Source organism: Sebastes umbrosus, chromosome 11, assembly GCF_015220745.1.
Source record: "Sebastes umbrosus isolate fSebUmb1 chromosome 11, fSebUmb1.pri, whole genome shotgun sequence".
Classification (NCBI taxonomy): Eukaryota; Metazoa; Chordata; class Actinopteri; order Perciformes; family Sebastidae; genus Sebastes; species Sebastes umbrosus.
Genome location: NC_051279.1, coordinates 14,901,778 through 14,929,341, shown reverse-complemented (window position 1 = coordinate 14,929,341; position 27,564 = coordinate 14,901,778). Strand labels below are relative to the sequence as shown.

The window sequence follows — 27,564 nt, the reverse complement described above, 5'->3', positions numbered from 1 at the left end:
ACCTGCCATAAAGGCTTACGTACGAGGCATGAATTGTTTATGATGGGAAACGATTATGTTTTCTTTACAGCCATGAATTAAAGTAGTTGTATTCTGCAGCTCATAATTCCACAATTTATCTGTTTTATATGAATATTGTATGTATGGCGTTCCACAAGAGCGATGACTTTGTATGCCATTTACGATGAATTATAACCACGAGATTGTGCAGGACATTAAATATTGAATTGGTTATTTTAAATCCTGTGAGTGGTGATATTTTATCAGTGCGGTGATGGATGGGCCTGGATGCGGTACTGTTGCTGTTGCTGTGGTTTAACATACGGATAAACGGAGGCTGCGTAAATGCTCACTGAACAACTCTTGCATACATAATATAATTTTCTATCTTCTTTCACACACATACACTATACATAGGCTATATGAGTCAGTGAGTATGCTCTCTGGCTCTCCACTGTTTGCTCCCTCGCTCGCATTATCTCCCTGCCTCCCTTCCCCCACTCTCTTTCAGTGACACAGAAAAACTAACGCCGCCCCCTCCCTCTTTGCTCGCTCGCTTCTGCCCCTCTTTCTCCAACAGCAGATAAACACCATACTCTTTTTTTACACCATTTTATCTCCAATTTGCATTTCTCAGTCAAATCACCCAACAAGCATCTCCATCTCCATCTCCATCTCCATCCCTCATCACTGTTCCTCTTCCCACTGCCTCCTCGCCACTGAATCAGTGTTGATGCTGTTCTGCAGCCTCCACTGAAAGCTGGTTTTGCCTAAAAATCCATTGCATGCCGCTTCCCCCCCCTCTCTATTCATTGTTCACACCATCTCTCACCCTCCCTCCTCTTTCTCTCAGCATCACTCCCTGGGAACCCACTTTTTTTTTTTCCTCCTCTTGCCTTCCCCTGCATCTCAACCTCCCCATATTCATCCATGTGTGCTTCTCTTACTCTAATTCTATGTGCATCTCTACCTCACATTAGCTCTCGACACGTCGCAGCCTTAACAGTGCTGTCATAGGCAGGAGTTTTGCATCCAACATGTGAGTGGATTTAAAAAAAAAAAAAAAAATCTCTTTTCACTATTATTTAGTGCACACAGTTGGCTGCATTTTCACTTTTTTCCCTCAGTAATCTGGTCAGGGTTCAGTGTGGTAGTCTGGATGCAGATTGGTCAGGTTGATGGGAGTGTGCGTGGATGGTTTGGTGGTGGGGGTCGGCATTAGAAGAAGTGTGCCTCGGTATGAAGCGAGTGAGGGGTGAGACCCCTGCTAATCCCCGTTAACAGATTAATTATCTTTGGGCAATATCGTGTTGCTGCCGTGTTGTGAAGTCGCTCGGGCGTTAAGCTACGAAGGGCTACAATGCAACGATAAAGGGTCCCTTAGGGGTGTCTCCTCAATCTTAATCCCTCTCTCTCTCTAACCCACTCTCTCTCTCTCTCTGTCTCTCTCACTCATTCGCTCTCACTGAGAGAGCTCCTCTCTCATCCATCAACACAAGCACCTCTCCACTGTCACCAGACTACCATACAATTATTGGCTATTTAATATTTCAACAACTGCAAGAATTATTGGCTCATTTTTTCCCCCTTCTTTTTCCCCCTATTTTGACATATTTTTGGCATGTCTCCAGGCTGTTTTTTCAGGATGATGTTTTTTCAAGAGCATCAGGCGTTGATGGCTGGCAGTATACCGGTTTGAGTGGGTAAATATTTCACGGACACCGGCGAGAAGAGAAGAGACGAGGAGGAGGAGGAGGAGAGAGAAACCTCCCTGCACAACCGACAGAGGTAAGATCTCTCTCTCCTGTCCATTACGGCTTAATTGTTGATATGATTGAATCCTCAATCAAGTGAGATATGATATAAATGCACATTATACCACATCACAGTATATTGCTAATTTGGATCCATGCTTATCTTTTCAAATGTGCTAAATGGATGTTCATGAAACCGTATTGCCAAAATGGATTCATGCTTCAACTATCACACCAAATGGATGAATCTTCTCCCATTTGTAGAATAATATGCTGTAATGGTTTTTATTTCCCACCCAGTTATAGTTTAATTTGTCTTTTATTTCCTCTAAATGCTTTTTTGGACTATTTGTTTTAATCTGCAAGAGAATTTAATATTTTGTTCTGCATTTGGTTTGTCAGTCGGGTCAGTAGTGTGGAAGCGTTTTGTCACCATCAACTTGTCATGCTGGACTCTTTGCACACATCAAAGCACTGATTCGCTCTGACTTACTGACTATGAGCTGCACTCACTTGCCTTCGGTCAGCTGCACTCACTTTGAAGGTTCATTGTTGCGGAGCTGAACATTAATTTCACAGATGAATGTAAAGTGGAAATTGAATTTTAATTGAGAATATTCTTCTTCTCCTGTCGCCTCACCTCGGTAGATAAAGCTAACTTTGCACCCTTCATAAAGACGTTAATTAATTTCTCCTGGCTCATGTAGTGTGTCATGAGACTGCGATGCTTCCTCATAAATTGCAGTCATTAAGGTTGTTGTTAAGAGGCTGTTAGACGACCACTCAGGCTGTAATGTGAATCATAAAAGATTTTATGAGGCAAATTGGAAAGGTGCAACAGCAAAAGGACTCCGTTAATTATATCTTCTGCTCAAGAGAGTTGTATTGTCGTAAAGAGATGAAGGTGGGGATGAATCTCCTGTGCTGAAGATGATCCTGAATCCAGCTGACAGGGATGCCTCAGCCTTGTTCTCATTAGCTGCCTCACAAAATGGCCCTTTTCTTTACATTCAGACATCATGGAGTCTCATATCACGCAAGTGATTTCATTCTCCGTGTCGTCTGAGCTGCGTGCAGACTAAACGCAACAGAATTTTTTTTTTTTCAAGAGCTCACGTTTGGGTGAGAGTCGGTGGTTTCTTCGCCTTCGAATCTCCATCTCTTCTTTTCCTCTCCATCGACTGAACTCAAAATCACATTTATTTGGCTTCAGTTATGCAATGGCATGATAACAAGCTGGCAGGAGACATCATGTCAAATAGAGGCTTCCTATCTGTGACAACTGCTGAGTAACTGCTGCTCCAGAGCACTGTGACCCCCCACCCCTCACCCTCACTCCCATCATTAAGTAGCCTCAATAACTTTCTGAATCCTACCTGAACTTTGACCTTGGTGTCTGTCACCACTTTCTTCTTCATACATCTTGAATTAATCCAGCGCGAGAAGTGATCAGATAACCTGCTGTGATTCATATTTCTTAATCTTTAATTGTTTGATAAAGTGGGTTTATATGGTGTATTCTGCCTCACGGTGAAAATCACTATTAGTGCAGTTTGTAATCCATCAAAGGAAACGCTTTTCTTTATTGACCCACTTTATTGGTGGTGCTGATCACAACAGGTAGACTGATTCTCCTTTGATTGTGGAATTATTCCCTCACTCGATTATTATGCCTCTCAAAAAGCTTTTATCGTCTCTAAAGTCTGATAAACGCACCGCATAGACCTGCCTCGCGGCTCCTATAATACATCTAATCTAATGAATTCACTCAAGATAAATGGCCATGAAGGAATGCATAAACATAACAGCACACAGTCTGTTTACGCCGCTGATGTGTGGTGGATGGATGCAACCCTCACAGCGTGTGAACCATTATGCTCAGCACACATTTTTAATAAGGGAAATGGAGTGTTGGCAATGATTTGATTTGTGACAGTTGGGCTGCTGGAACCATTAAGGTGAACAGGCTTATTGTAATGGGCTTACAGCAGCCCTGTCTGGCCAGTGGGCGAGCTGTTAACTTGTTCTGAGCCATAAACGCCCCAAATCTGAATGGGAAATTGTCTGGCGTTGAATGTGGCTAAATCTAAACTTTTATCATGCACGAATCAATAGGGAGCCTCATCAGTGTGGAATACTGCGCTGTTTGAAAGAAGTATAGAACAAATAATAAAAGCCTTTAATTCAGAATCTATCTGACATTATTGGATCCTGTTAGACTCAAATGCAGTATCTGTCTGTAATCTCAGCATTGAGCTGGGCTGTATAACCCGTTGTTTTCAAGCATCAGTGCTGTTGTTGTGTCCTCTCTTTAGCTGTCTCAAAACGCTCCTTTCTTAAACAGTAAAGCTCTGACGGGTCTCTTAATCTGGGCAGCCGGTATCAGAAGCCTACCAGGCTCCCGTCTCGCCCTCTGTTCCCCCTCAGCTCCGTCATTGTAATGAGGATTCCAGTGTGTGTTTTGGCTAACCGGATTTGCCCTTTGTATTTACCCTACTTTCTCCCACTTGGCACGGCTTTAGTAAGCAGTGGTTGATGATGCAGTCAGATATATCATGCTCTGTATAAGGGTCCTCTTGGTGCCTTACACAGCGCTCTTCTCCTGCATATACTCTGACAATAAGACTTCTTCAAAGACGCCACATATCCCCTATATGATCCGTGCTGCTCCTATAGCAGATACCCTTCTCATAAGGTTAAGAGACGGGTCTGTGAATAACAGCCATTTGTTATATATAGTCACGTAATCCTCCACATGTGTTCAAGGCAAAACCCCTCTGGCTGCTACTAACGATTATTATCATTTAATCTGTTGATAATTTCTTCGATTCATCGTTTGTGCTGTGAAATATCTAAAAATGATGTTACACTGAAATCTGTGACCGCAGAGGAGCCAGCAACATGATGTCACCGTTTATGACGACTGTCGTCAGGAAATGGACCCCTCTTTTACATGTCATGTATACATGAGAGAAAACACACACAACTAAATTGTTACATTTTAGAAATTATTTTAATATTTTTGCTTTAAATATATATTCACAAAACAGTAAAAGAAAAGCAAAAGATAAATACAGTGGGGTCACATTTCCTGACCACAGACGTCAGAAATGGTGACATCATATGTTGCTAGCGCCTCTGTGGTCACAGATTTCGGTGTAACAATTGCCACCAAAAGTTTCCAGAGCCCAAGGTTGCATCATGAAATGTTCTCTTTTGGTCCAACCAACAGTCCAAAACCCCAAAGATATTCAATTAAAGATGATATAAAATAGAGCCGCATAATTAATCATAATTTTATCGAAATCCCTATAATGCAATTTTCAAATCGCAAGAGGTGCAATGTTTGTTAAAAGTGAATTGTGTGTCAAAATACCATTTTAAATTAAGTATTGTCGTACTGCAGAGATGTCTTGGCCTACACATCATATTCTACAGATTTAAGAAAACATCTTTGTTTGGCACAGATCCCTGCAAAAAAACATGTTTTTCAATGAAAATGAGAATAATAATGTAAAAATGATCATACATCTACTATCGCCAATCATATCGCAATATCAGTTGCATTACATATTTTTTCAAAAATCATTCATCTCTAATATAAAACGAAGAAAATCTTTGAAATGTTTGAAACAGCAAATACTTTACATTTTTGCTTGATTAATTATCTGTCAATCTCCCGACTAATCGATTCATTGACAAATTGTTTGAGCTGTGAGCTCATGTGATCACATGCTCAACAACACAACTGCTTTCTGTTTCAAAAATATTAGTGAAGATTGGGAGAGGTGAAGCTGATAACAATATTAATTTGTGACAAATTAGCTTTATTCATTCATGTTGCCCTGAGGAACTGGTCCAAGAACAGGGAATCCAAACTGTGTTGTAGCTGAAGTGTTATTGGCAAAAACACACTTGCTCTGCACCTCTGCTCTGAGTGAGGTATGCACACTGATTTACACTCCCAAGAGCGTTTTTCTAGTAACTACAGCTGACATTTTTGACCCTTAACTTTGCACAGGTGATCATAAATGTCTCCACTGAGCCCGGATGGATGGATGGATGGATGGATGGATGGATGGATGGATGGATTGAGGAAGGACACGGCGGCTGCTGAGCTCGCTTTGACCTCTCTGTCCTCTCCACCCTTGAAGTCCTTCACCTGTCCTTACCCTCTCTCCCTTTCCTCTGCTCTTACTTCACATCCGGGCTGCTCTGACCCTTCTTCCCTTCCTTCCCGCAGGGTGGAGGAGGGGGACCAGCGGCAGTAGAAAAAATGGCTGCCATGACAACGGTGCCCAGCTATACCCCTTCGTTGTGGGTGAGACTGTGTCACGCCCTCCCCCGGCTGGACCTCACCATGCAGATGAAGGACAACATCTTTGTCCCCGACAGCTGGGAGTACCAGCAGGTAAGCGACACCTGCCACACCACATGCTGTACTGTAACTGTCCAATCTGAGGTGCCATGTTGCATAATCATTACAGCCCTGTTGCTCCATTTGTAGTTAAAGCTCTACAGGTACAATTAAGTGACTGGATGATGGGCAATTTGCTCTAAATCACACTTTAAATTGCTCCATAAATCCCTGAATGTAACAGCAATCTGCAGAGCGATGATGACAGTCGTTTAAAACACCTTTTCATGCCAACTCATTGACCTAATTATTGGAGGGAAGATAGCACTAGACCCCTCCAAGAGCCCCTCAGCTCATATCGAACCTTTTTTCATTTTTGTACCTTGCTTTCAATTAGGGCTGCGCAATTAATCAAAACTTTATCGAAATCGCAATATGGCCTGTGGTGCAATTTTCAAATCGCAGGATGAGGACGAAATCGCAATATTGGTTAAAGGTGAAATGTGTGTCAAAATACCATTTTATATTAGATATTGTCGTGCTGCAGAGATGTCCTGGCCAACACATCATATTCTACAGATTTAAGAAAACACCTTTGTTTGGTACAGATTCCTGCAAAAATCCCACCACAAACATGTTTTTCAATGAAAATGAGAATAATGATGACAAATGTATCATTTCCTCTAATATTGCTAATCATATCGCAATTGCAATATCACTCCAAATAATCGCAATTAGATATTTTTCAAAATCGTGCAGCCCCACTTTCGATGTTGCAATGCACTTCTAAACTGTCACTTGCACCTCCGCCTCTGTGCATGCAAATTGGAGATATTTTATGCACTTTGGTTTCAGGGGTTGCACGAGATACAACGTGTTCCTCTAGCAGGTTTCCACAGCTGCTGTTGTCTGCGTTCTTCTGAATTATGTGCTTCAAAATGCAAGGTTTCATCCTGCTTCTCCTCCAACAGGCTCTCATACAAAACGCTCCAGCCACACAGTGTCTCTCAGTGCATGTTTGTGACTTCTCTGCGGTTCAGAGGGAGGGTGGGGGGGACGCAAATTATCCTGCAGAACAGAAAGACAAAAGAGACTGAAAGTGCTCCGAGAGAGAGAACGAGAGAGGGAATGAGTAATGCGAGGAGGTTGCTGAACAGAAGACCGGGCAGAGAGAGAGAGAGAGAGAGAGAGAGAGTGAGAGTGGGAGTGAGAGAGAGTGGCAGTGAATGTATTTAAGTAGGTCACAGATTATTAATAGAGATTCAGTGGTGTGGATAGAAAGAAAGAGGGGAGAGTGGGGGAGAGAAAGAGAGTGGGAGCGAGGCAGAGCGTGGGGAAAGAGGGGTAGGTGGGTGGGTGGGGTGGAGCGACGGACAGGGAGGGGCTTCAGATAGCAGGAGGTGAGATACAGTAGAGTGGGAAGGTGGAGGAGTGTGGGGGGTGACAGACGGGCAGATGGATGAAGGATAATACTGTAGATATGTGTTGGAGCAAAATGCATTTCAGTAATGTTGACTTTATGACATGGAGCCTGATCAAAAGCAAAGTCTGGTATGGCTTAACGACATTAATATTCACTGTGGTGCAGATCAGGGATTCACGGGTTAAGGCCTTTGAAATATAAATGGTCAAGAATCACCTCAAATAGATTGCATTAAATTTCCATCTTTGTTAATGTATGTTTGCATGCAGCCGCAGCGTGTATCTGCATCTTTGATTTTACCTGCCTCACAATTTATATTTTCATACCTTTTTAATCACCATCTCCTGCTGCTTAATGAGGGCGGGACGATATGACAGAGCTATGGAATTTAACAGGATTAGTTGGTATTTCACCCTCTCAAATTGCTCTTCTCCTCTTGTAAAAAATGGAATTAGAGTGCCATTTTTTCACATCCACTGACTCATCCTTTCCTTTCCTCCTCTTCCTCCTCTTCTCAGACTCTGCTGGTTTTGTCCAGTTTATCCGCCATCGCTCTCGTCATCTCGCTCTTGGTGGTCCTCTCCTTCCTCATACACTACTGCTGCTGTCACCGTGGTGACCGGAGCGAGGGATCGGAAGAGGAGGAGGAGGACGAAGACGCCAGCACGGGTCACGGTTACAGCGGGAAGAAGGGGCGGGGCATCTGCTGTGTCACGTGGGTGGCGGTGGCGTCTGTCACGCTGTGCTGGTGAGGAGGAGGATTCAAAGCGCTCTTTTATTTTATAGAAACATACATAAGTCGCCTTTTAACGGTGGCGGAAGAAGTATTCAGATCTTTTACTTGGGTAAGAGTACCAGTGTAACACTGTAAAAATACACGAGAACAAGTAAACGTCCTGCATTTAAAAACTTATTTAAGTAGGAGAACATATTCAGCAGAACATAAAGTTGTAGTATTAGATTAGATAAACAACTCAGCAGTATATAAAGCAATCAGTTAGCTGCACCTCAACCAGCGACAGCATTAAAATGGCCCTCAGACATTAATGCTTCTGTAATATTAATTCAGTAACAATAATACATATATAACAATATCACAATTACTTTGCCGATACTCCATGATTGAATGCAGGACTTTTTTGTATTGTGGTGTTTCTGCGTTTAGAAGAAATCTGAATACTTCTTCCACCACTAATTATTAGATTGTTAACTGATGTATCAATGCACACGTAGCAGTTTAGTGTCATAGGTGGTCGAAGTGCAGCTAGTATCAACTATTTAGTGGTTCCCGACCTACTGCAGGGCTCAGTCCCCTCCAGTGAGTTGTGAGATGATTAATGTTGAAGGAAAGAAGAGAAAACAAATATACAAATGAGCATCCATATTTGGACTTCTTTGCTTTTTTGTGAAATAATGGATTATTTTACTTCTTTGAGCCTGAAACAATTATTTAAAGTAGTAACGTTCTGGGAAATACGCTTATTCGCTTTCTTGCAGAAACTTAAATGAAATGATCGACACCACTCATGAGCCAGCAAACCGGTTGGCTTCGCTTAGCATGAAGACTTGAAACAGGGGAAAACAGCTAACCTGACTGTGTCCCCCTGTTTCAAGTCTTTATGCTACGCTAAGCTAACCTGCTGCTGGTTGTAGCTTCATATTTACCATACAGACCAAGCGGCGACCTCTGGTGCTGAGAAATGAAGCCAACGCTAAAGTTCTTCAAATGGCAACTTGAAGCTGGCTCCAAAAGTGAGTCAATCCCATAGACCCCCGTGTTAAAATGCCCAACTTTATAGCAGAAATAAACATATTTACAGCCTGGTACAAAGCATGGTTGTGGTCTCTATAGCTAATATTCCCGTTCATGACAACTGTACAGGGGGGGATTTTTATATAACTCAACCGTTTGAATTATATTAAAGGTTAAAGTTCAGCATAATTGAGTCACTTTGAGTGACAGGTGGGTGCCGTACCAGGTCGCTAGCTGTCTGCTTTGCTGCCTCACCTGGGCCACCTCAGCTCCACCGATAATCCACCTCTTTTCCCATTTTTGGATTAGCCAGAAGTTAGGCTGCGTCGTCACTGCCAAGATGGCAACGTTTGGAGCCACCCACTTTGAGCTTCACAGCAGCTTTTCAGAAACCTACGGGTGAGGTCACGGAGACTATGTCCATATTTTATACAGTCTATTTTACAGACGCAAGAGTGACATCACTCTTCTTATCCAACTCTCTGCAAGAAAGCGAATAAGCTTATTTTCCCAAAATGTTTATCTATTCCTTTAAATGAAACCATCTGAGAGGTTTGAAGGGTAATCACTCTTTGGTGAAACTGTTGACAACTCGTAAATATCTGAAATGTGACAAGCAGCCCAAAGCAGTCAGTGCAAAGGGTCACAAGCCAAAAAGACTGGAAGCCACTGGTTTAATCTTTAAAAATCCACTGCATTTCATAAACGTATCTTATGTTTTTTATGTAAAATCTTAAAGCTGAAGTAGGCGAGATTGGAACAAATATGAATAAAAAAAGTTATTTTTATAAATCGCAGTGGTGCATTAAACAGGTAACCTGAAAAAAATCATGTGCCTCTGTGTCCTCCGGTGTCCTCCGGTGTCCTCCGGTGTCCTCCGGTGCTCCTAACGACATTGGCAAGATTTTACAGACTGGCAGTCAGAGCTGATCTGAGGTCTGCTGTCCAGCTGCCGTCCATGAGAGCCGGCTGTATCTCACTCACGAACTCCGACCAAACCGTCCAACTAGGCAGCGCTGATCAAATATGAATTAATATTATGTTACGTTAATGCCTATTTCTCGCCTCAAATGTTTTCAGAATCATTTTGTGGTGTACTGTTATTATGGAATCTTTGCCCAATGATGCCAAAAATATACTACCTACTGCAGCTTTAAACTGAAAAGTAACTAGAAACAATAGCTGTCAGATAAATGCAGTAAAAAGTACAATATTGCCCTCTGAGATTAAGTAGAGTTGAAGTATAAAGTAACAGAAATACTCAAGCAAAGTACAATTATCTTAAGATTTTACTCAAATACAGTCCTTCTAGCTGGAACAGCAGCAAGGCCGTGAATCACAAGCTGTCACGCTCTCCATCGTCATGTGCTTTTGAGTCTCTCACCCAGTCACCAATGCCACTGGAGAGGAGAGGAGAGGATGACAGCTGATGGTCACGTTAAGTTGCTGTTTACCGACCACAGGACTATGACAGCAGCGTGTGTGTCAGCCTGTGTGTGTGGATTCCAGTGGTTTCTTCATCACTGTGTGTGTGTGTGAGGATGATCTCAGCTCGCCCACCTTCAGTACAGTAGTCATTTACCCACCGGTATTCCCCTCAGATCTGGTGACCAAGCAGTCATCAAGTCAGTACGCTGTCTCTGCATGGACCGAATATAGAAATGCTGCTTGACATCTGTCCAACACACTCTTGTATAGCAGGAGTCACTGAGGAGAAGCTCGGCCGCCCATCAGACCTTTTAAATGTAAAAGCTACAGGCTCAGCTGTGTGCAGTAATACAATTATAGTGCAATTTAATGCTTCAGCAGTGCTTGTTATTATATTCCAGTCCATTCCCCCTCACGTTTATACGCACAGGGACTGTATTGTTATATCACAGAACATAATGTACCGGGGATCTGATTTCAGCTGTCACAATGATGTCATCATAAACAGACTGTAGGTTGATGTGGTTCGTGTCTCCCTTATGGAGCGTACTCTAATGTTGCCGTCTCCTCCTCTGATGCGCAGCTTTCTGTGCTAGACTGGATGAAAAAATAATGCAGCAGTTTACCTCTTGAAAATATTTCATGTGACACCCTTTCCTCCAGATGGTGGCCCTTTTTTGTCACAAACACAACTATTTGAAACGCAGCTGCATTAGACAGTGTTTCACATTTGGCAGCCTTGAAATGCAAAGCACACATGGACGCATGCAGACACACATTCCTCCTTTTCCTTTTTCCCCCTGCTTTCTAATCTGGGTCACATACTTTGTGGGAGATTGGGTCATACCATTCCTCTCGGGTTTGAGGGGATTTGACGGAACATCTGGCCCGAGCCTTAATCTGAATATTTGAATAACAGAAAGATGTGTAAACATGTCGCTATGTTTAACGTTACGAATATTTTCCTTGCAGAAGCTTAACCGTTGAGTGCTAAGAGTCAGTTTTTTTTCCCATCATCTGTTTATTCCTTCCCCTGCGCTCCACTGGTGGTACACTCATCCAGAGCACACACATCCCATCCTCTCCAGCTCCATCTCCTTGTGTCACATTCATTTAAAATGTACATACACACTGAATTAAACATTACATTTATGCTTCTGCTATCTGTTTTTCTTTCCACCTCTCTCTCTCTCTCTCTCTCTCTCACACACACACACACACACACACATATATATACTGTATATATATATATATATATATATATATATACACCCTCCCACAATGTTTTCATGTTTCCCTTTTTTCTCCCTTTGCAGTGTTGCCATAGGCGTCGGTTTCTATGGCAACAGCGAGGCTAATGATGGGATGTATCAGTTGACCTCGTCTCTTCTCACAGCCAATTATACTCTAGCTTCCATCGATCTGCTGGTGAGTGCTGCGAGTAAACTGTCATGCAGAATATCTAACGTGTGTGTGTCTGTGTGTGTGTGTGATACAAACTTCTGTTTTTATTGATCTCCCTGTGGTCAGACGGCGGTTTATGTGTCAGACTGCTAAATGTCCTCCTTCTACTGTAGACGATGCAGGTCAGGAGAACTACAGTCATATAGAAAATGAATACCTGAATGAGTTAATCAGTTCAGCTCTCATCCATCCATATCAAAGAAACATATCACTGATTTAAATTAGAGTAGGAGGTCTAATCTGACCCTCATAAATAGCATTAGACACAGTGGAAGGAGACAGAAGGAATAGCCACGCAGACACTGGACAGAATAATATTTATAATATAACTAAGGCTGTTAAAGATAACATGATAACGCGATAAAGCAAATTCGGTTTAACACCACTAATTTCTTTAATGCATTAACGTAACTTGCAATAGCTTGTTGCGTAGGAGGCTAAATAGCGCTCCACACTAATGCTAAATTTTGGCGAGGAAAAACTGTCATGGCCATTTTCAAAGGGGTCCCTTGACCTCTGACCTCAAGATGTCTGAATGAAAATGGGTTCTGCCCCATTGTTCAATCTTTGTAGAAATCCCTACATATATTCTGCTGCAAAAACATAAATAAATGAAATTTTCAAAAGGGTCATTTTATTTGTGTGAAATATTTAATATCACCAGGAGCCATTGACATATGGAATTATGATAACTTTATTTATATAGCACCTTTAAAAACAGAGTTTACAAGGGAATATGACGACAGAAAGCCAAACAAAAGCAAGACAAAACCAAAGTAAAAATGTAAAAACAGATACAAGAGTAAAATAGATAAAATCAATAAAGAACATCTCAATTAATTAAATACAAATACAAAGAAAAAATATTATATTATTATTATTATATATGAATTAACAACAATCTGAGGATATTTACATATGAAAAAATATATAGTAGCCTATTTGAAAAAAATAGAAATAGGGATGAAATAATAGGAAGTTGGCTGAAACGGAAAACCAAACTGGAGAAAGAAAGACATGTTGCTGAGGTATATCAGAGAAATCATATAATGAATGAATAATGAAACAAAATCTAATTAAGAAACATGGACTAAAACTCGTGAAAGACTATACACTTAGTTATGTGCATTTATGTAACATACGTATGTGCAAGTATGTAACATATAGAAATGTATGTACGGTAATAAACAGATAAGATATTGGATAACAAGACAGAAGCAGTAGCTGCAAACAATCGGCTTAAAATGAGCCTAATCTGAATGAGACAGATAAATTATTCATCATGATTCATACAAAACATGTCTCAAAAGGAGTGTGTTCACTTCTGTCTCTACAATCTCCTCTTACTCCGACTTAAGAGACCTCGAGGTGTTGTATATTTAAAGGTATTTCATATATATAAAATTAGAGATTTTAGATTAGATTATTTGAGTTTGCAAGTAGGATTAAAAAGTTTAACTTGTGTTATAGACTATGAGGGACATGCATTAGCAAGCCGAGGCACCAAGATGCCCACAAACTTCAGTTCTCGATCTCCATAACAACACCACTCTAAGCTGACCACGGTTTTATGAGCAACATCATCTCTATTTTGTGGTTTCTGTCCCACTTAACTCCCCTCACATTCCTCTTTTCCTCCCTCTCCAAGATTTCAGACACAATCTCTGGGCTGCAGCTGTCTGTCTCCGGCCCCCTGACCTCCATGGAGGAGCTCTTTACTGGCAGTAAACCCTTCCTGGTGTCGACGCGGAACTGCCGGCGGTTATCTGAGAACGTTATCAACCTCCTCTCCTCCATCTCCCTGGCTCGGTCCAGCGTGGAAGCAGGCCTGGGGAATGACAGTATCAGTGGGGCGTCCATCATCCCTCTGACCCCGGTACCTCCCTCTGTGGCCCCGACAATGGTGCCAACCGGCGGCTTGATGCCCAGCCCCTTCTCACCTGGCTGGGCCGCCAACACGCTGATGGTCAATGAGGACTACAGGTGAGGCTGCAGTCCAGTTATTATTAGTACAGTAAGTGATATTAAATACTGCCCAGATCTGTTCCCATATGCATAGTAGGGGTGTGTGTATTTCAAATCATTCAATAGATACTTGGCCCACAATCCAATCCAAATATGATACACATATATATTTTCTGTATGATCCAATACACTGTGATTCAGAGACAATTTGATATAATTTGTTTCAGCCGCAATTTGGGTAACACTTTATTTATTTATTTATTTATTTATTTATTTATTTATTTATTTATTTATTTATTTTTTGTCTCAGTTTATTGAGCAGTTATATTTCAAATACAATTCCCTTTTGCATTCAAGACTCATTTTCATGGTTCTTACAATTGTGCATGCAGCATTGGAGTCATTAGGAAATTAAATAAAGTCACAAAGGTGATATTTAAATAACAGGCAGATTATGAAATATCTAAATACAGAAAAGAAAACCAATAATATTACAAAATAATATATATTTATAATAATGATAAAAATAAAAGCACTGGGTTGCAACACTTTATCTTATGGGTCTGTAATTTCCAAATAATTAAAACAAAATTCAGAGTAGTTCCCTGGAAAGAACTACGTAATTTGGCGCTGACTGTAAGGAAAGGTTTCATTTGTCAGCTGAACTTGCCAAAATGTCAAACTTGTTAACAGGAAGCACACAAATCAACATCAACTTCATATTAACAAACAATTTTCCAGTTATAATTGCATAATGCACATGCGCATAGTGGAGCAGTTTTTTTTCAAACATAAAAACACATATCCCTATAATTTGTACCAAATTTCTAATTTCTTTCCAGGCAACTTCAGAGGAAAACTGACCTGTGTTTAGAATCAGATAAGCCCCCCAAAAAACGCTGTCACAGTCTGACCTGACTCATAAATGTATTCGTTCTTTCTGGTAATTGTGCAAGAAATAACGTTTTCCTCCGAATCCTTCTTTTCCTCCGAATTCCAAAGGTCATTATTCAAGTCTCACGGCTTTACATCTGGCAGCCATTTTCTGTGACTTTGGCTGCAAACTTTAGTTTGCACATTTCCAGTCAGCTCCTATAACCGTTTAGTATTCGGACAAGTTCATGTAGTAAAAAAGCAGATGTTGCGCATAAACCATCTGGATCAATTTCACAATTATCAACATGTTCCGGCTGTTTATCAACACTGACTCACTCCTGCTCTTAGTGTTGTAAGAGGCCGAGGAAACTATTCAAACCAGCCTTTCATAAATGTTGTATGTTTATTAAGATGGCTGGGTTTCTTGAGACAATGCGATGGAAACTTTGATGCTTTTATATTCCATATTCCATAATAATAACAATATGAAAGTACTGCTTCCCATAAAGTAACCGCACACAGACGATGTAATGCATCCCTCCCTTTAAACAGTGAGAGGTGAAGTAAGGTTCAACCTCATCCACTTCCCTGATCTCATACAGGGGCGTCTGCCTTTCTCTTAAATAGCCCGATAAAGCTGTTCAAGCTGACCACGACACACTGAGTGAATGTCTCATTTCTGTTTAATAGAGATAATAAATACATATCCCGGATCAGTAACAGAATCCCAGTAATCTTATTACATTTTAATTCTTGGAACGGTGGAAGAAGATGGCAAGTTTTAATCCCAGATCAGGTGGAGAAATGTGAATGTGATGAAAGGAACGCTGCATATTTCACACATCACCAAAAACACACAGTACTGGCAAAGATGACAAATCCAAACTAATGAGCTTCTTTTAAAAATACACAAGGTGCCATATTAAAATGGCAATTGAGGCGAGACACAGTCTTCACTGCTCTACTGCTGCCACTTGGAACAACTTCATACTTGACTGACGTTCAAGACTGTTACATCCCATCACGTCTCCTAATGGAGGCGCGGTTGAAGAGTTAAGGTTCAATTTATTCATTTATAAAAAACATCAAAATTAAAGTGCTCTCTTTTTAATCAACCAATTCTGATTACCTGAATATAGTAAATAAAACCATAGATTAAAAACCATAGACTGTATATAAGAAGTGGACGAAGTCACCGTGACGTCACCCATTGTTCAGCATTTTGTCCGTCGCCCATCTTGATTTTTTGCAACAAAAAGTGACACCAGAGGGTGGAGCTAAGTACAACCAAACGCTAAATAAGACATTTTTAGGCGACCAAAAACGATATGATTAACTTTCAGGAACTGAAAACAAACTGTGAAAGGGTTAAAGTTGTAAGATGAAAACACGGACAACTCCCAGACCGGACAACACCGTGGTAGCGACCTGTCAATCACAAGGTAGCCACGCCGTAAGACATACCCTGCTTCATGGTGTATTTGACTCTAAATGGGATCATAATTTACTAAATGAACATAATGCTGTATTGAAGAAGACTTGAAACTAGCGATTGAGACCATAAACTCATGTTTACAATGTTTACTGAGGTAATAAATCAAGTGAGAAGTAGTCAAATTTTGTCATAGACTTCTATACAATCAGACTTCTTTTTGCAACCAGAGGAGTCGCCCCCTGCTGGATATTAGCAAGCATGCAAGTTTAAGGCACTTCAGCATTGGCTTCACTTTTCAGACCCGGAGGTAGCTCACTGATAAAAACATAAAACTGGAGACCATAGAATTTAATTAAATTTACAGTTCCTGCTTACAAATTTCTGGCTGCAGTATAGTATCCCCTGTGGGATAAAACTAGGGGTGTAAGATAATATCGGAAATATCACCAATATTATGTTTTGTGATACTGATACCGATTCTCAAAAACACTGTATAGATTTTTAATTAATAGTTTACATGCAAAGAATAACTCAGTCAATACTTTATTTCATTTGCAAAGAGATGTTCCCTCTCAGTGTATGTGCCCTCTCAAAGTAGCACTATAACGTTGAATGTTACAGAGACTGTGATAAATGCAAATGCAGATCCCACTGTTCTGATTGCATAAAAAAAGTAACTTTTTTACTCAGTTTTTATGCAAATGGTGGTGTGTTCTTTACGCTATGACAGTTTTCCTGAAATTTGATTTAAAAAATTGCAATATACCGCCTTGCTTACAGTATCGCAACATATTGAATCATAACCCCTGTATCACGATACGTATCGTATCACCAGATTCTTGCCAACACACAGCCCTACAGTATATAAAACAGCTTATTACATGGCTTTGTCGAATACTCCATTCTGATTTGTCAATCACGGCATTCTACGGTCTGTCATTTCTTTATAATGGACTGTTGCTTTGGACGCTCTTTTAATTTCTTAAGTAAGTAGCCATATAATAAGTGGGATATTGTACAGTGAGCAGCTCATTGTTGTGAAATATACTCTTTCAGGGCGATGCAAGACATCGCGTTCGCGCCGGAGTGCCGCATCGCCCTGTTGGGATGTATTTCACAACAATGACCGGCTCGCTGTACATTATCCCTTACATAACATAGCAGTCGTGCTATGATTTCAATAAATAGTCGCATGTCTCAGTTCTCAAAAAAAAAACATAACCTGTGGGATACAGTTGAAAGCTGTGTTAAAAACTTGTAAGTGGACCTTGAGTTAAGATTTTTTTGTTCCAAGCTCAAGAATAACCTTACATACTCAACATTAACAGCGCATTTTAATGTAACGACATTTGCTGTATGTTGTGTTTCTTTGTTACAGGTGGCTGTCATACGTGTTGTTGCTGCTGCTCGACCTCATAGTGTGTCTGTTCATCCTGCTGGGACTGGCCAAGCAAGCCCGCTGGCTGCTCATCCTGTGAGTGCACACACACACACACACACACACACACACACACACACACACACACACACACACACACACACACACAAACACACACACACACACAAACACTTGTATCTTTAGACACAAACCATACAACACTGGATTGATGATCAGGGTGTCCACTTGGCTGAAGAGTTTGTGCTGTCCCCCCCCCCCCCAGGATGACCGTGCTGGCGTGGCTGGCTCTCTTCCTAAGCTGGGGCTCCCTGGGCTTGGAGACGGCCACTGTAGTGGTGAGTAGGACCAGTAAAACTGAGGCCAGGGCTGCAGGGAGGGAGGAATAGGAAGTGAATGGGACTGTCATGGGCTGGCTTCAGCTGAGGGAAGAGAGCTACAGGAGGTTAAAGCTGTGTGTGTGTGTGTGTGTGTGTGATTTCTGTGCCCATTGTGCTAAACTGTGAAAAGATCTGCCTCCTAGGGAACGCTGCAGTCGTGGCAGAGGACCAAAAAGGCAGGAAAATGGGGCAGAGATTAAAGATTCAATGCGCGTGTGCACAAGCGCGTTTGTGAACAAATTGTGCTTGTGCATTAAAGTGCGTGTTTTTTTCGTGTGTTTGCAAGTGTGTGGGCGTTTGGCTTCCAGAAGCAAAGATGGAAGATGAAGAGAAGTGCTTTCAGCGAGACTGAGGAGGGGAGAGGAAGAGCGGGAGAGTGCATCTCGAGATCAGTTTGAGAGAGAGAGAGAGAGAGAGAGAGTGTGGGTAAACCATCAGCTCGCCATGAGCAGTGCAAGACTCAAAGCTGTTGCTGTGCTTCGGCCTCTTGGGGCTTCAGACTGAGCAGAAGTGTAATCCTGTGAAAGTAAAATTCACTGACATGCTGCTGGACAGCGTTTTGCCTTTAACGCCTAAACATGACAACACCACCAGTGTGCTGTGTCGTACAGGCTGTAACATTTATCAAGAACAAAGCACAGAGAGAGTTTTATGTCTCAAACAGAGGAGTGTCCTTTTCCAGTGTTCCCCCTGTGAAGTTTGGTCGTACTCTCTGAAGGAGGGACTGTTTGAGTCTGGACTGGGGGTGTTTGAAGAAGAGGGTAAATGGTGGCTGTTTTTCTTTAAGAGACTCAGTGTTATGTGGAGCTGGCGGGAGATGGTCCCAAGGCCTGTGGGTCCACACAGAGCCGCTCTGTCCCTGGTCACTGACAGGGAAACAATGGGCCAGTTGTTGGGCCTGTACACTTTGTTCTGTCCCGGGTCGCAGCTTTTCCCGTCAGCCGGCGGGCTTCTCTGTGTGGCTCTCACTCCCTCTTCTGGTGAGGAGATCTCAAGCTGAGTGTATTTGTGGGTGTATGAGTGCATCCTCTTAAAAAAAATTAGGCCGGCAGTGTATACAGATGATATGGAAACAGGTCAACAGAGGGGAGGATATGAGCCAATGGAAAGAAACGTCAGAGCAGGTTTATCCAGGACAGCATGTGATCAGATCAATATCTGCCACGTTATATTGTGAGCTGCTGTCAGATAGCTGAGGAGGTAAGTGTGTCAGTCGGTCAGTGTGCCTACTAACTTTTCCCTTGTGATCATTTTCTCTCGCCCTCCCTCTTTCGCCTCATCTGTCTCTCTCTCTCTCTCTCTCTCTCCTGCTGTTTTTTTCTCCTGTCATCCTCTCTCGCTCTCCCCGTCACTCAGGCCCTCAGTGACTTCTGCTCGGATCCAAACACGTTTGTAGTCAACTCCACCCACTTCAACACGGGGACCAGCTCAGGTACAGCACCAATCTGTCCCTGTACAAAGTGCTAGTTGTTTCCCCATTTCTGCACTGTGCTTATGTCAGCCCAATCTAATATAATGAGTTAAATGTTTCCACGACTTTTCTATTATGCACTGATCTGTTGTGCACTGGTGTTTTGCTGGCCGTTCAGATGTGTTGGATTATTACCTGACCTGCAGCAGGCGCATGAACAGTCCATTCCAGCAGGTAATGTGACCTCCCGTCAGTCACGTGTTTTATGTATATAACATAGCAGGCATTTAGCTGACATCATTGATTTGAGTGAACAGGTTTGCATGTCAGACTTGCTCAAGGACAAATTGTTTGAGGACGGGAGGCACAGCTGTTGCCGCGTGTCCTGTCCCTAAATGATTTGCTCTCTTACTCTCTCAGCATATTAATGGTATATATATGAGCAATAATGCAAATTAAAAGCTCTTTAACTCCGCTGACTTATTGGCTGCAGCTGCTGACCCAGTCGCAGAGGGCACTGTCCAGCATCCACACACACCTCTCCAGTCTGGACAGAAACGCTCTCACACAGTTCCCCAAAGCTGAGGTATGTTATAATAATGTATAAACATGCAGCTTAAAGAAATAACATTTCTGTCGCTTTTGTCTGTGATTTTTTTTCTAACATTTTTTTCGTCATTGCAGAAATCACTCAGGGAGGTTCAGCAGATACTCAACTCCACAGAGGGCAACTTTCATCAGTTGGTGGCTCTGCTGAACTGCAGAGGTCTGAATAAGGTAACCCATGCGTAACGGGACCTGTACTAACAGCTAATTACAGAAGTAATCCTTTATTTCATTGATATCTATTTTCTTTCAGGACTACATCGACTCTTTGAAAGGCCTGTGCTATGATGGGATGGAGGGATTGCTCTACCTCTCCCTTTACTCTTTCCTCTCTGCGCTGGCCTTCACCGCCATCCTCTGCTCCCTGCCCGGCGCCTGGAGGAGCTTCCCCAGGTGAGAGTTATTTCTAATAGAAATAAGGACATTGTTATTTTCATGCACTCACACTCATTTATAGACTTTAAATGTATTTACATTTCTTATATATGTTCTTTTTATTAGTTGATAATCTGAATGTAACCCACCCTCCCTCTTTAGGCTGGAGCTTCTCATTAGGGGAGAGGTATTTAAGGTATTTAAGATATTTAAGATATTTAAGATATTTAAGATATTTAAGATATTTGGATGTTGGAGGAATTTATCTATTACGATACAATTTGTTTATTATTCTTACTAATATTTTTGATACATTTATATGGACGTGATCACTGATGAAATGTCACAAATAGTTTTTTATATATTTACTTTTACTTTTTTAAATTAATTAATTTTATTTGGTAGGGAAGATGCAATTTAAAGGTCCCATATTATGCTCATTTTCAGGTTCTTACTTGTATTTTGTGTTTCTACTAGAACATGTTTACATGCTGTGGTGTTAAAAAAACAAGCGTTTGTTTTCCTCATGCTGTCTGTCTGAATATACCTGTATTTACCCTCTGTCTGAAATGCTCCGTTTGTGCATTTCAATGGAATTGCAACAGAATTGTGTTGCTAGGCAACAGCTTGGTTCCATGTTTACTTCCTGTCAGCTGATATTATTCACATACACTGCAACAGGAAATAAACTGGGACACATTTAGAATGTTTATGTTTAAAACCGTGTAATGGTCTAAATATTGTATATTTGTGACATCACAAATGGACAGAAATCCTAACGGCTTGTTTCAAACACACAATTTCGGAATACGGGCTGTGTGTATTTCTCCGTATATTGAGCGTTTTGATAGTTTACCATGTTAAAACCCTAATAAAAACTACCCAGCATACTGAAGAAATAGGATTTTAGCCTGTCCCCACTCCCCAACAACACCACATTTCACCATGAAATAATTAGAATCATTTCTCATTGGAAATTCATAATATGTTAGTTAAAATAGACCCCCAGGTTTTCACTCAGTCCTCTCACCCTAACACATTCCCTCCTCTAAAAATGTGGGACATCACACAAGTCACATAATCAACAGGAAGTAGCATCCTGTGAGTCTCCTGAAGGCCATGGGAAGACCAAATGCAAGTTCTCTCACTCCATTTTCTGTATTTTTGCTCATATTGTGAGTATGACTGAGAATGTAAACCATCTGGAGATGCTAAGTGTTCTCATGCTATTAGCATTGATGTCATGTGGCTACAGTTCATGTATTTGCTAACGCTGTCCTGTTACTTTATGAACCATCTTCCATTTGGAAAATCCATGACAGACCCATATCCATAGCTAGATATTGACCATTACACATTTTAAATAGTTAAACATATGTGTTATTAGATACAGTGTTGAAGCAAATAAAAAGTTTGATTTCGAAAAGTTACAACATGCAAATGGCACCGATTCGGTGGAATGGCCCGGTAACCATTTGTGGATACATAGAGTATGTAATTTTTACTACCTAGTGTGTGCATCTCATACCTTTTTTTCTTGAATTATTAGCATCTAACTAATCATGAATAGTGACAGAGAGGATCATGGAGACGTCTTTTAATGGAACCACAAAAATGAATACAGCTAAATGAAGGGAAGAAGGTATAAAGACACATCATTTCTCTTCTCACACGTGTCCCTCTCTGTCTCTTTTCATGGACGACGACAGTGAATCAGAGGAGTACGAAGACTCGGACAGCGAGAGTGAGGATCCCTTCACCTCCCATCAGGCACGTAGACCGACGGCCACGGGGTCTCAGCGAGGGGCCATGGCCCCCTTCTATAATTACCCGGGGGCCGGTTGGACACCCCCCTTTTCTAGCGCTCCGCCCCTCCCGTGAGTAACACAGACACTCAGACACACAGACAGACAGACAGACAGACAGACAGAACGGCCCAGATGTTGCAAGGACAAGGAGGTAGAGATTGCTCTTAGATACAGTTTTGGCATCAAGCTTGTGTTTCTGGGTCGAGATCTTAACTTTTATACTGATGCCCCCCAGATCAGGGAGTGTAAAAAGTCCAGGATGTACACAGAGGATACTTACACAACACATAGAGACTGATTTATGTGCAGACACATAGTCTTTTTGGTGAAGAAATCACAGATTACCCCCTCCAAACAGGATTAATTGTGTTCATGATATACATAACACACCTATCTTTACTGGAGAGTAGTGGAAGTGCAGTATAGTCAGCTAGGCTCACACACTTTTGTCTCTACATAGACATGTAGTTGTAGCTGTCAGGCTAAGCACATGCATTGCAGACAGACACACAGACAGGTCAATATGGACTCCAGTGTAGGCAGAGAAACAGACACAACTCCAGAGGTCTGTCTGTCTGTCTGTGTGTCTGTCTATTCGTCTGTCGAGTGTTTTCAGGACAGACGATGTAGGCCGCTCGCTCATTTCTCACAGATCTTGTCTCAAATGGCGTCCTGTCTCCTAAACAGTAGTAAACTGCCGCTGTGTTGGGGGGAGGGTGTCATTGGCGAGGCTGCGCTCGTAAAAACTCCGGCGATGTGAGGCTCAGGTTGACTATAGGTAACCCCTACCCCCATCCAAAAACACCCTTCTGCATCACGCTCATCTGTCTCCTCGCTGTGGTGTTATTTCTCTGGATCTGTCCTTTGCTCTTTTTTCCTTTTTTGGTTCTCCCTCTTTCTCACTTTCAATGTTCTCATCTTATTATTTCCCTTTCTCCCTTACTGATGTTTCCAAGCTTAGTCAGAGCTCTGAGGAACCCTAATCGTGGACTATTTAACTTCTAATGCCAGCTGATCATCTTGACTGCTCCCATATCTAATATTAACACAACAAATACAAGGACTAAAACCAAACTGTCAGAAACTCAGCTAGCACTAATAATACAGTCCACTCCTCTGAAATGGAATCTGCTCGGGATTGCTTTAAAAGCTTTCTGGGGTTTATCATGCAGATAAACAGATTCATTAGGAAAACAACATTACAGCTTGAAATGGGACTGGTGAGTCACACCCAGCTCTAAATGCATGTAATTGCAGATTATTGTATAAATCCTGCAGTCAGGAGTGGACTATACGCCTGCTTGAGTGCCAGTAGCGCTAATACCTACTAGTTTTACTGAGTGCTGTGTTTTTCCGCACTATATTTCTAACCGCTCTTTCTCCTTCTTTCCTGTTACCTGTCCTTGGCTCCCGTCACCCCCGCGGCCCCCCGTCCCGTCTGTCTTTCTCAATGTGTCTCACCCCTTGTTTCCCTCTCTCCTTCATCCTCCGTTGCTCCTCTCCCTCTCTTCTGTCCTTGTCTCTTTCTATCTCTATACAGGACTCCAAACGTTTCCTCCAATGGCAACCCTGGCTATGAGAGCCTACCCCTGACTGACAGGCAGTCCCCACCCCCCTCTGTGAGTTCCTCTGTACTTGTGACGCCATCACAATCTGTGCCATTTTATCACTGCTGGTAGTGCACACGCTCGCTTTACTAATCAGTAGCAGACGGACTAACACGGTTACCTCGCTTGACCCTGTGGGCCGGCCCTTTCCGTTCCTCCTGACGCTTCAAAACCGGCAACGACATGAACGAGATTTACATATTTTCACTGTCCTGATTTTCTTGTACTTAACTCTTTGTTACTAACATGAATTTGAGAGGTCTTCGTGTTTTATTATCACTATCTTTGACATTTTACAGAGCACCTTAACTCGACCATAACAATTTAAATGAATATAATGAACAGTAATGAACAGTCAGCGTGAAATTTACAGCTTTCAATCGCATCTCATGGTCTACCACTGAGGAAGATATATACATATGACCACATGTTATCATGTGACCAAACTTACAGTCTCATGACAACTTAGCTTTCTCCATGACGACTGAGCAAACTCCGTCCACTGGCGGAATCTATATGAAGCAGTTGAAGGCTTCAGAAAAAGCTTGATGTTGATTTTTTTTGTCAAAATAATCTTCTTAATTGACGGTAAACAGTTATAAAGGAAATCAGTAATATTGAATTAAAAGCCCATTAAAATATAGTTATTTAAAGGGGCTTAAAATAGTTTGACAAAAGTAAAGAAAACTCCAAAAACTTAAGGTCCCCTCATTAGCTTTTTCTGGAGCTTTCAGTTGCATCTCATGGACTTCCTCTGCAGATAGTCTGGAGTTTCAATCCCCCCACTGCCTAGGGCTGTCAACGAATATTCAAAATTCAAACATATATTCGAATAGTATGAAAAAACAGATATTCACATATGAAAATTAATATTCGATTGTGGAAAAGAAAAGCACTACTGCGTCTGTCTGCCATGTGACGGGTGTCTCACATCGTCACTGTCATTCATTGATAATTAAAATGAACGTTAGGTCAAGCTGAACGAGGAGTAATTCAACAACAACCGTAGTGATGGAGAGAACTTGTTCACAGACAGAGAGACGCCGTGTCCTAACAGCAAGCTTTCCGTTGCGTCATGTAAACAAACCACATATCTTACAGATGTGTGCTCGAGATCAGACTGGAGACGCAACCACTTAAAAGATAAATGAGTAGTACTTGCTATCATTCGACGTTTGTACTTTTTAAACAGAAAACACACATTTTATATTGTGTATATTGTGCTGTTATATTTATATGTTTATAAGGATGATTGTATTTTAATTCATTATTGTTATTCAATTGATTGAGAGATCGATTGTCTATTATACAGGGATGAGAGAGTAACAAACAGGAACAAAGAATCTCACTGCCATGTCAATGTGTATGTGATCAATAAACTAAACTTGAACTTGATATTTACTGGAAATGACATACAATACAGCCAACAGCAGGAGGAAACTTTCATGCCAGGCCAGCTGCCATCTTATTTAGGTTTTTGTAGTGAAATGAGGAGGTATCGTATAGATAACTAACCTGTGTCTTTTATCAGAACGAATATTCAAACGTCATCTTTGGCCAGTTTTGACAGCCCTACCACCACCCCATAAATGACCACAATTTATCACATGACCAAACTTTGTTTAGCTATCTCTATGACAAATGAGCAAACTACATGTGTTGAGGAAGATCATGAGATGCAGCTGAAATCTGGAAAAAGCTTGTAAGTGGACCTGGAGTGCTTTTTTTTCATCAAAATAATGAACATATTGAGAACTGCATTACAGTCTGTAAACAGTTCAGTAAAGTAAAGCAGTTATATTTACAGCTTTACTTCTTTCTTGAGTTTTATTTGAAAGACTTGAATTTCTGCATAAATGCTTTAAAGAGGACCTATTATGCTTTTGTGCTTTCCCCCTTTCCTTTAGTGTGTTATATAGTTATTGTGCATGTAATTGGTCTGCGAAGTTACAAAGCCGAAAGTCCACACCAAAGGGAGTTCCTCTCCCTCACAGAGACACTGCTCCTGAACTGCCTGAAACGTCTTGATTGAAGTCCCGCCTTTTCTTTCTTGACGCGGTGATGTCACCAAGTAACACATTTGCATAATACCTGCCTAGCGGCTAGTTTGGCACGCCCTCAGACAAAGCTAGTTAGAGCGGAGCTGGAGCGGAGTCCGAAGAGTTTGGTTCGGTTGACCAATCACAACAGAGTGGGCCAGCTGACAAGTTAGAGCAGCTTTTGGTAGAAACTGAAAATACAACTATGCACCTGAAAATGAGCATAATAGGTCCTCTTTAAAGCCAGTTGGTCAGATAGTGAGCAAAACATGTGCTGTCTGCTACTCTTGAGTTGATCACGTGTAAATAACACATTTTGTTCTCTTCTCTTTTGTTTTCTCTCTTTGGACCGTCTCGACCTCTCTCCTGTTGACTCCCAACGACTGTTCTGGACGTACAGTACTCTCCCAGCATGCTGACTGGTTACGGGGGAAGTCAATCACACCCCAACCCCCCCCATTCGAGGAACCTGTATTCACGTTGATTATTTTTTTTTTGTTAGGAAATGTATAGAAAAAAAATGTTTAGTTTTCATATGAATGGACACTTTACTGAAATGAAAAAGAAACTAATCTAAATAAAATGAATGCTAGGTGTGTATTCAAAGTGCGTAACGTCAGTACCACTGAATATTATTATTATTATAACTAGAAGCACTTAAAAGAAACAGGTCCAAATGGACTGTTGATATAACCGACAATGACAATGCTGGTGGGATGGTTGTGCAAATATGAACCAAGTCCTCTTGGTCTAAATTCTTTCCCCTCGTCTGTCCAAACTGTGTAAACTGTGAACAGTGGTGAGGCAAGTCAGAATGGTATTGACGTTACTACGTTGTAGTTTTATATTCTTAAATGTATCAGTACCACCGATTTATTTTTAAGTTTTTATATAAATATTGTTGTAGAAAAGCACTGGCACGTAGCAACAAGACACTTTTTTTTCTGTGAATGGTTATGCAGTTCCTTCACTTGGTATCATGTTTTTTTTATTATTACTTTTTTATAGGTGGCAATTCTGTATTTCCCTTGTATTACCTTATGGTATTCTGTATATCTCACTGTCTATAATATCTGAATAATCATGAACATTTAAAAAAAATACTCGAGGGCTACCAAGACCCTGTTTTAATGATTGAATGGAGAACTACAACTGCCACTCAAAGTCTTGAGAGTGGAGAGCTACAAATCCCATGCAATGACAGCAGGTACATAGCAATATGATCCTTGCTACTGGTGCTGCAGTAGCCCTACCGTAACTAGCAATAATAACTATGTATAGCATCGGGTTTCTGAGATCTCTCCAAGATGTTTTGTGTATATATGGTCTGGTATGTTGGAGATTTCATTGAATCCCCCCCCCGTCCTCGCCAACTGACCTTGTTAACCCCTTGAATTGAGTTTGTATGGTTATCAATGCTCCTTTTGAATGGCATCCTTTTACACTCAAGAGTCTAATATAAATAAAAATAACTTCAATAACCTTCA

At 41.3% G+C, this 27,564-nt stretch overlaps 1 protein-coding gene across 5 annotated transcripts; it reads left to right on the top strand.

Annotated features, from left to right (window-relative positions):
- The first annotated feature begins 1,067 nt into the window (after positions 1–1,067).
- ttyh1 (tweety family member 1) lies at positions 1,068–27,564 on the top strand. Of its 5 annotated transcripts, XR_005208866.1 has the most exons (16): positions 1,068–1,788; positions 5,998–6,165; positions 8,053–8,282; positions 12,032–12,143; positions 13,828–14,162; positions 17,834–17,929; positions 18,117–18,189; positions 19,588–19,663; positions 19,821–19,876; positions 20,136–20,228; positions 20,327–20,419; positions 20,502–20,641; positions 22,333–22,500; positions 23,119–23,209; positions 23,972–24,050; positions 26,478–26,520. XR_005208866.1 is itself a non-coding variant. In XM_037784896.1 (15 exons), the coding sequence occupies exons 2-15, from the start codon at positions 6,031–6,033 to the stop codon at positions 26,559–26,561; spliced, it is 1,770 nt and encodes a 589-aa protein (XP_037640824.1). In that variant the 5' UTR covers positions 1,068–1,788; positions 5,998–6,030; the 3' UTR covers positions 26,562–27,564. The 5 variants fall into 5 exon arrangements, 4 of the variants coding, with proteins under 4 accessions (XP_037640824.1, XP_037640827.1, XP_037640826.1 ...); XM_037784896.1 differs by lacking the exon at positions 23,119–23,209 and having other exon boundaries at positions 26,478–27,564; XM_037784900.1 differs by lacking the exon at positions 23,119–23,209 and having other exon boundaries at positions 1,079–1,788; positions 22,333–22,393; positions 26,478–27,564.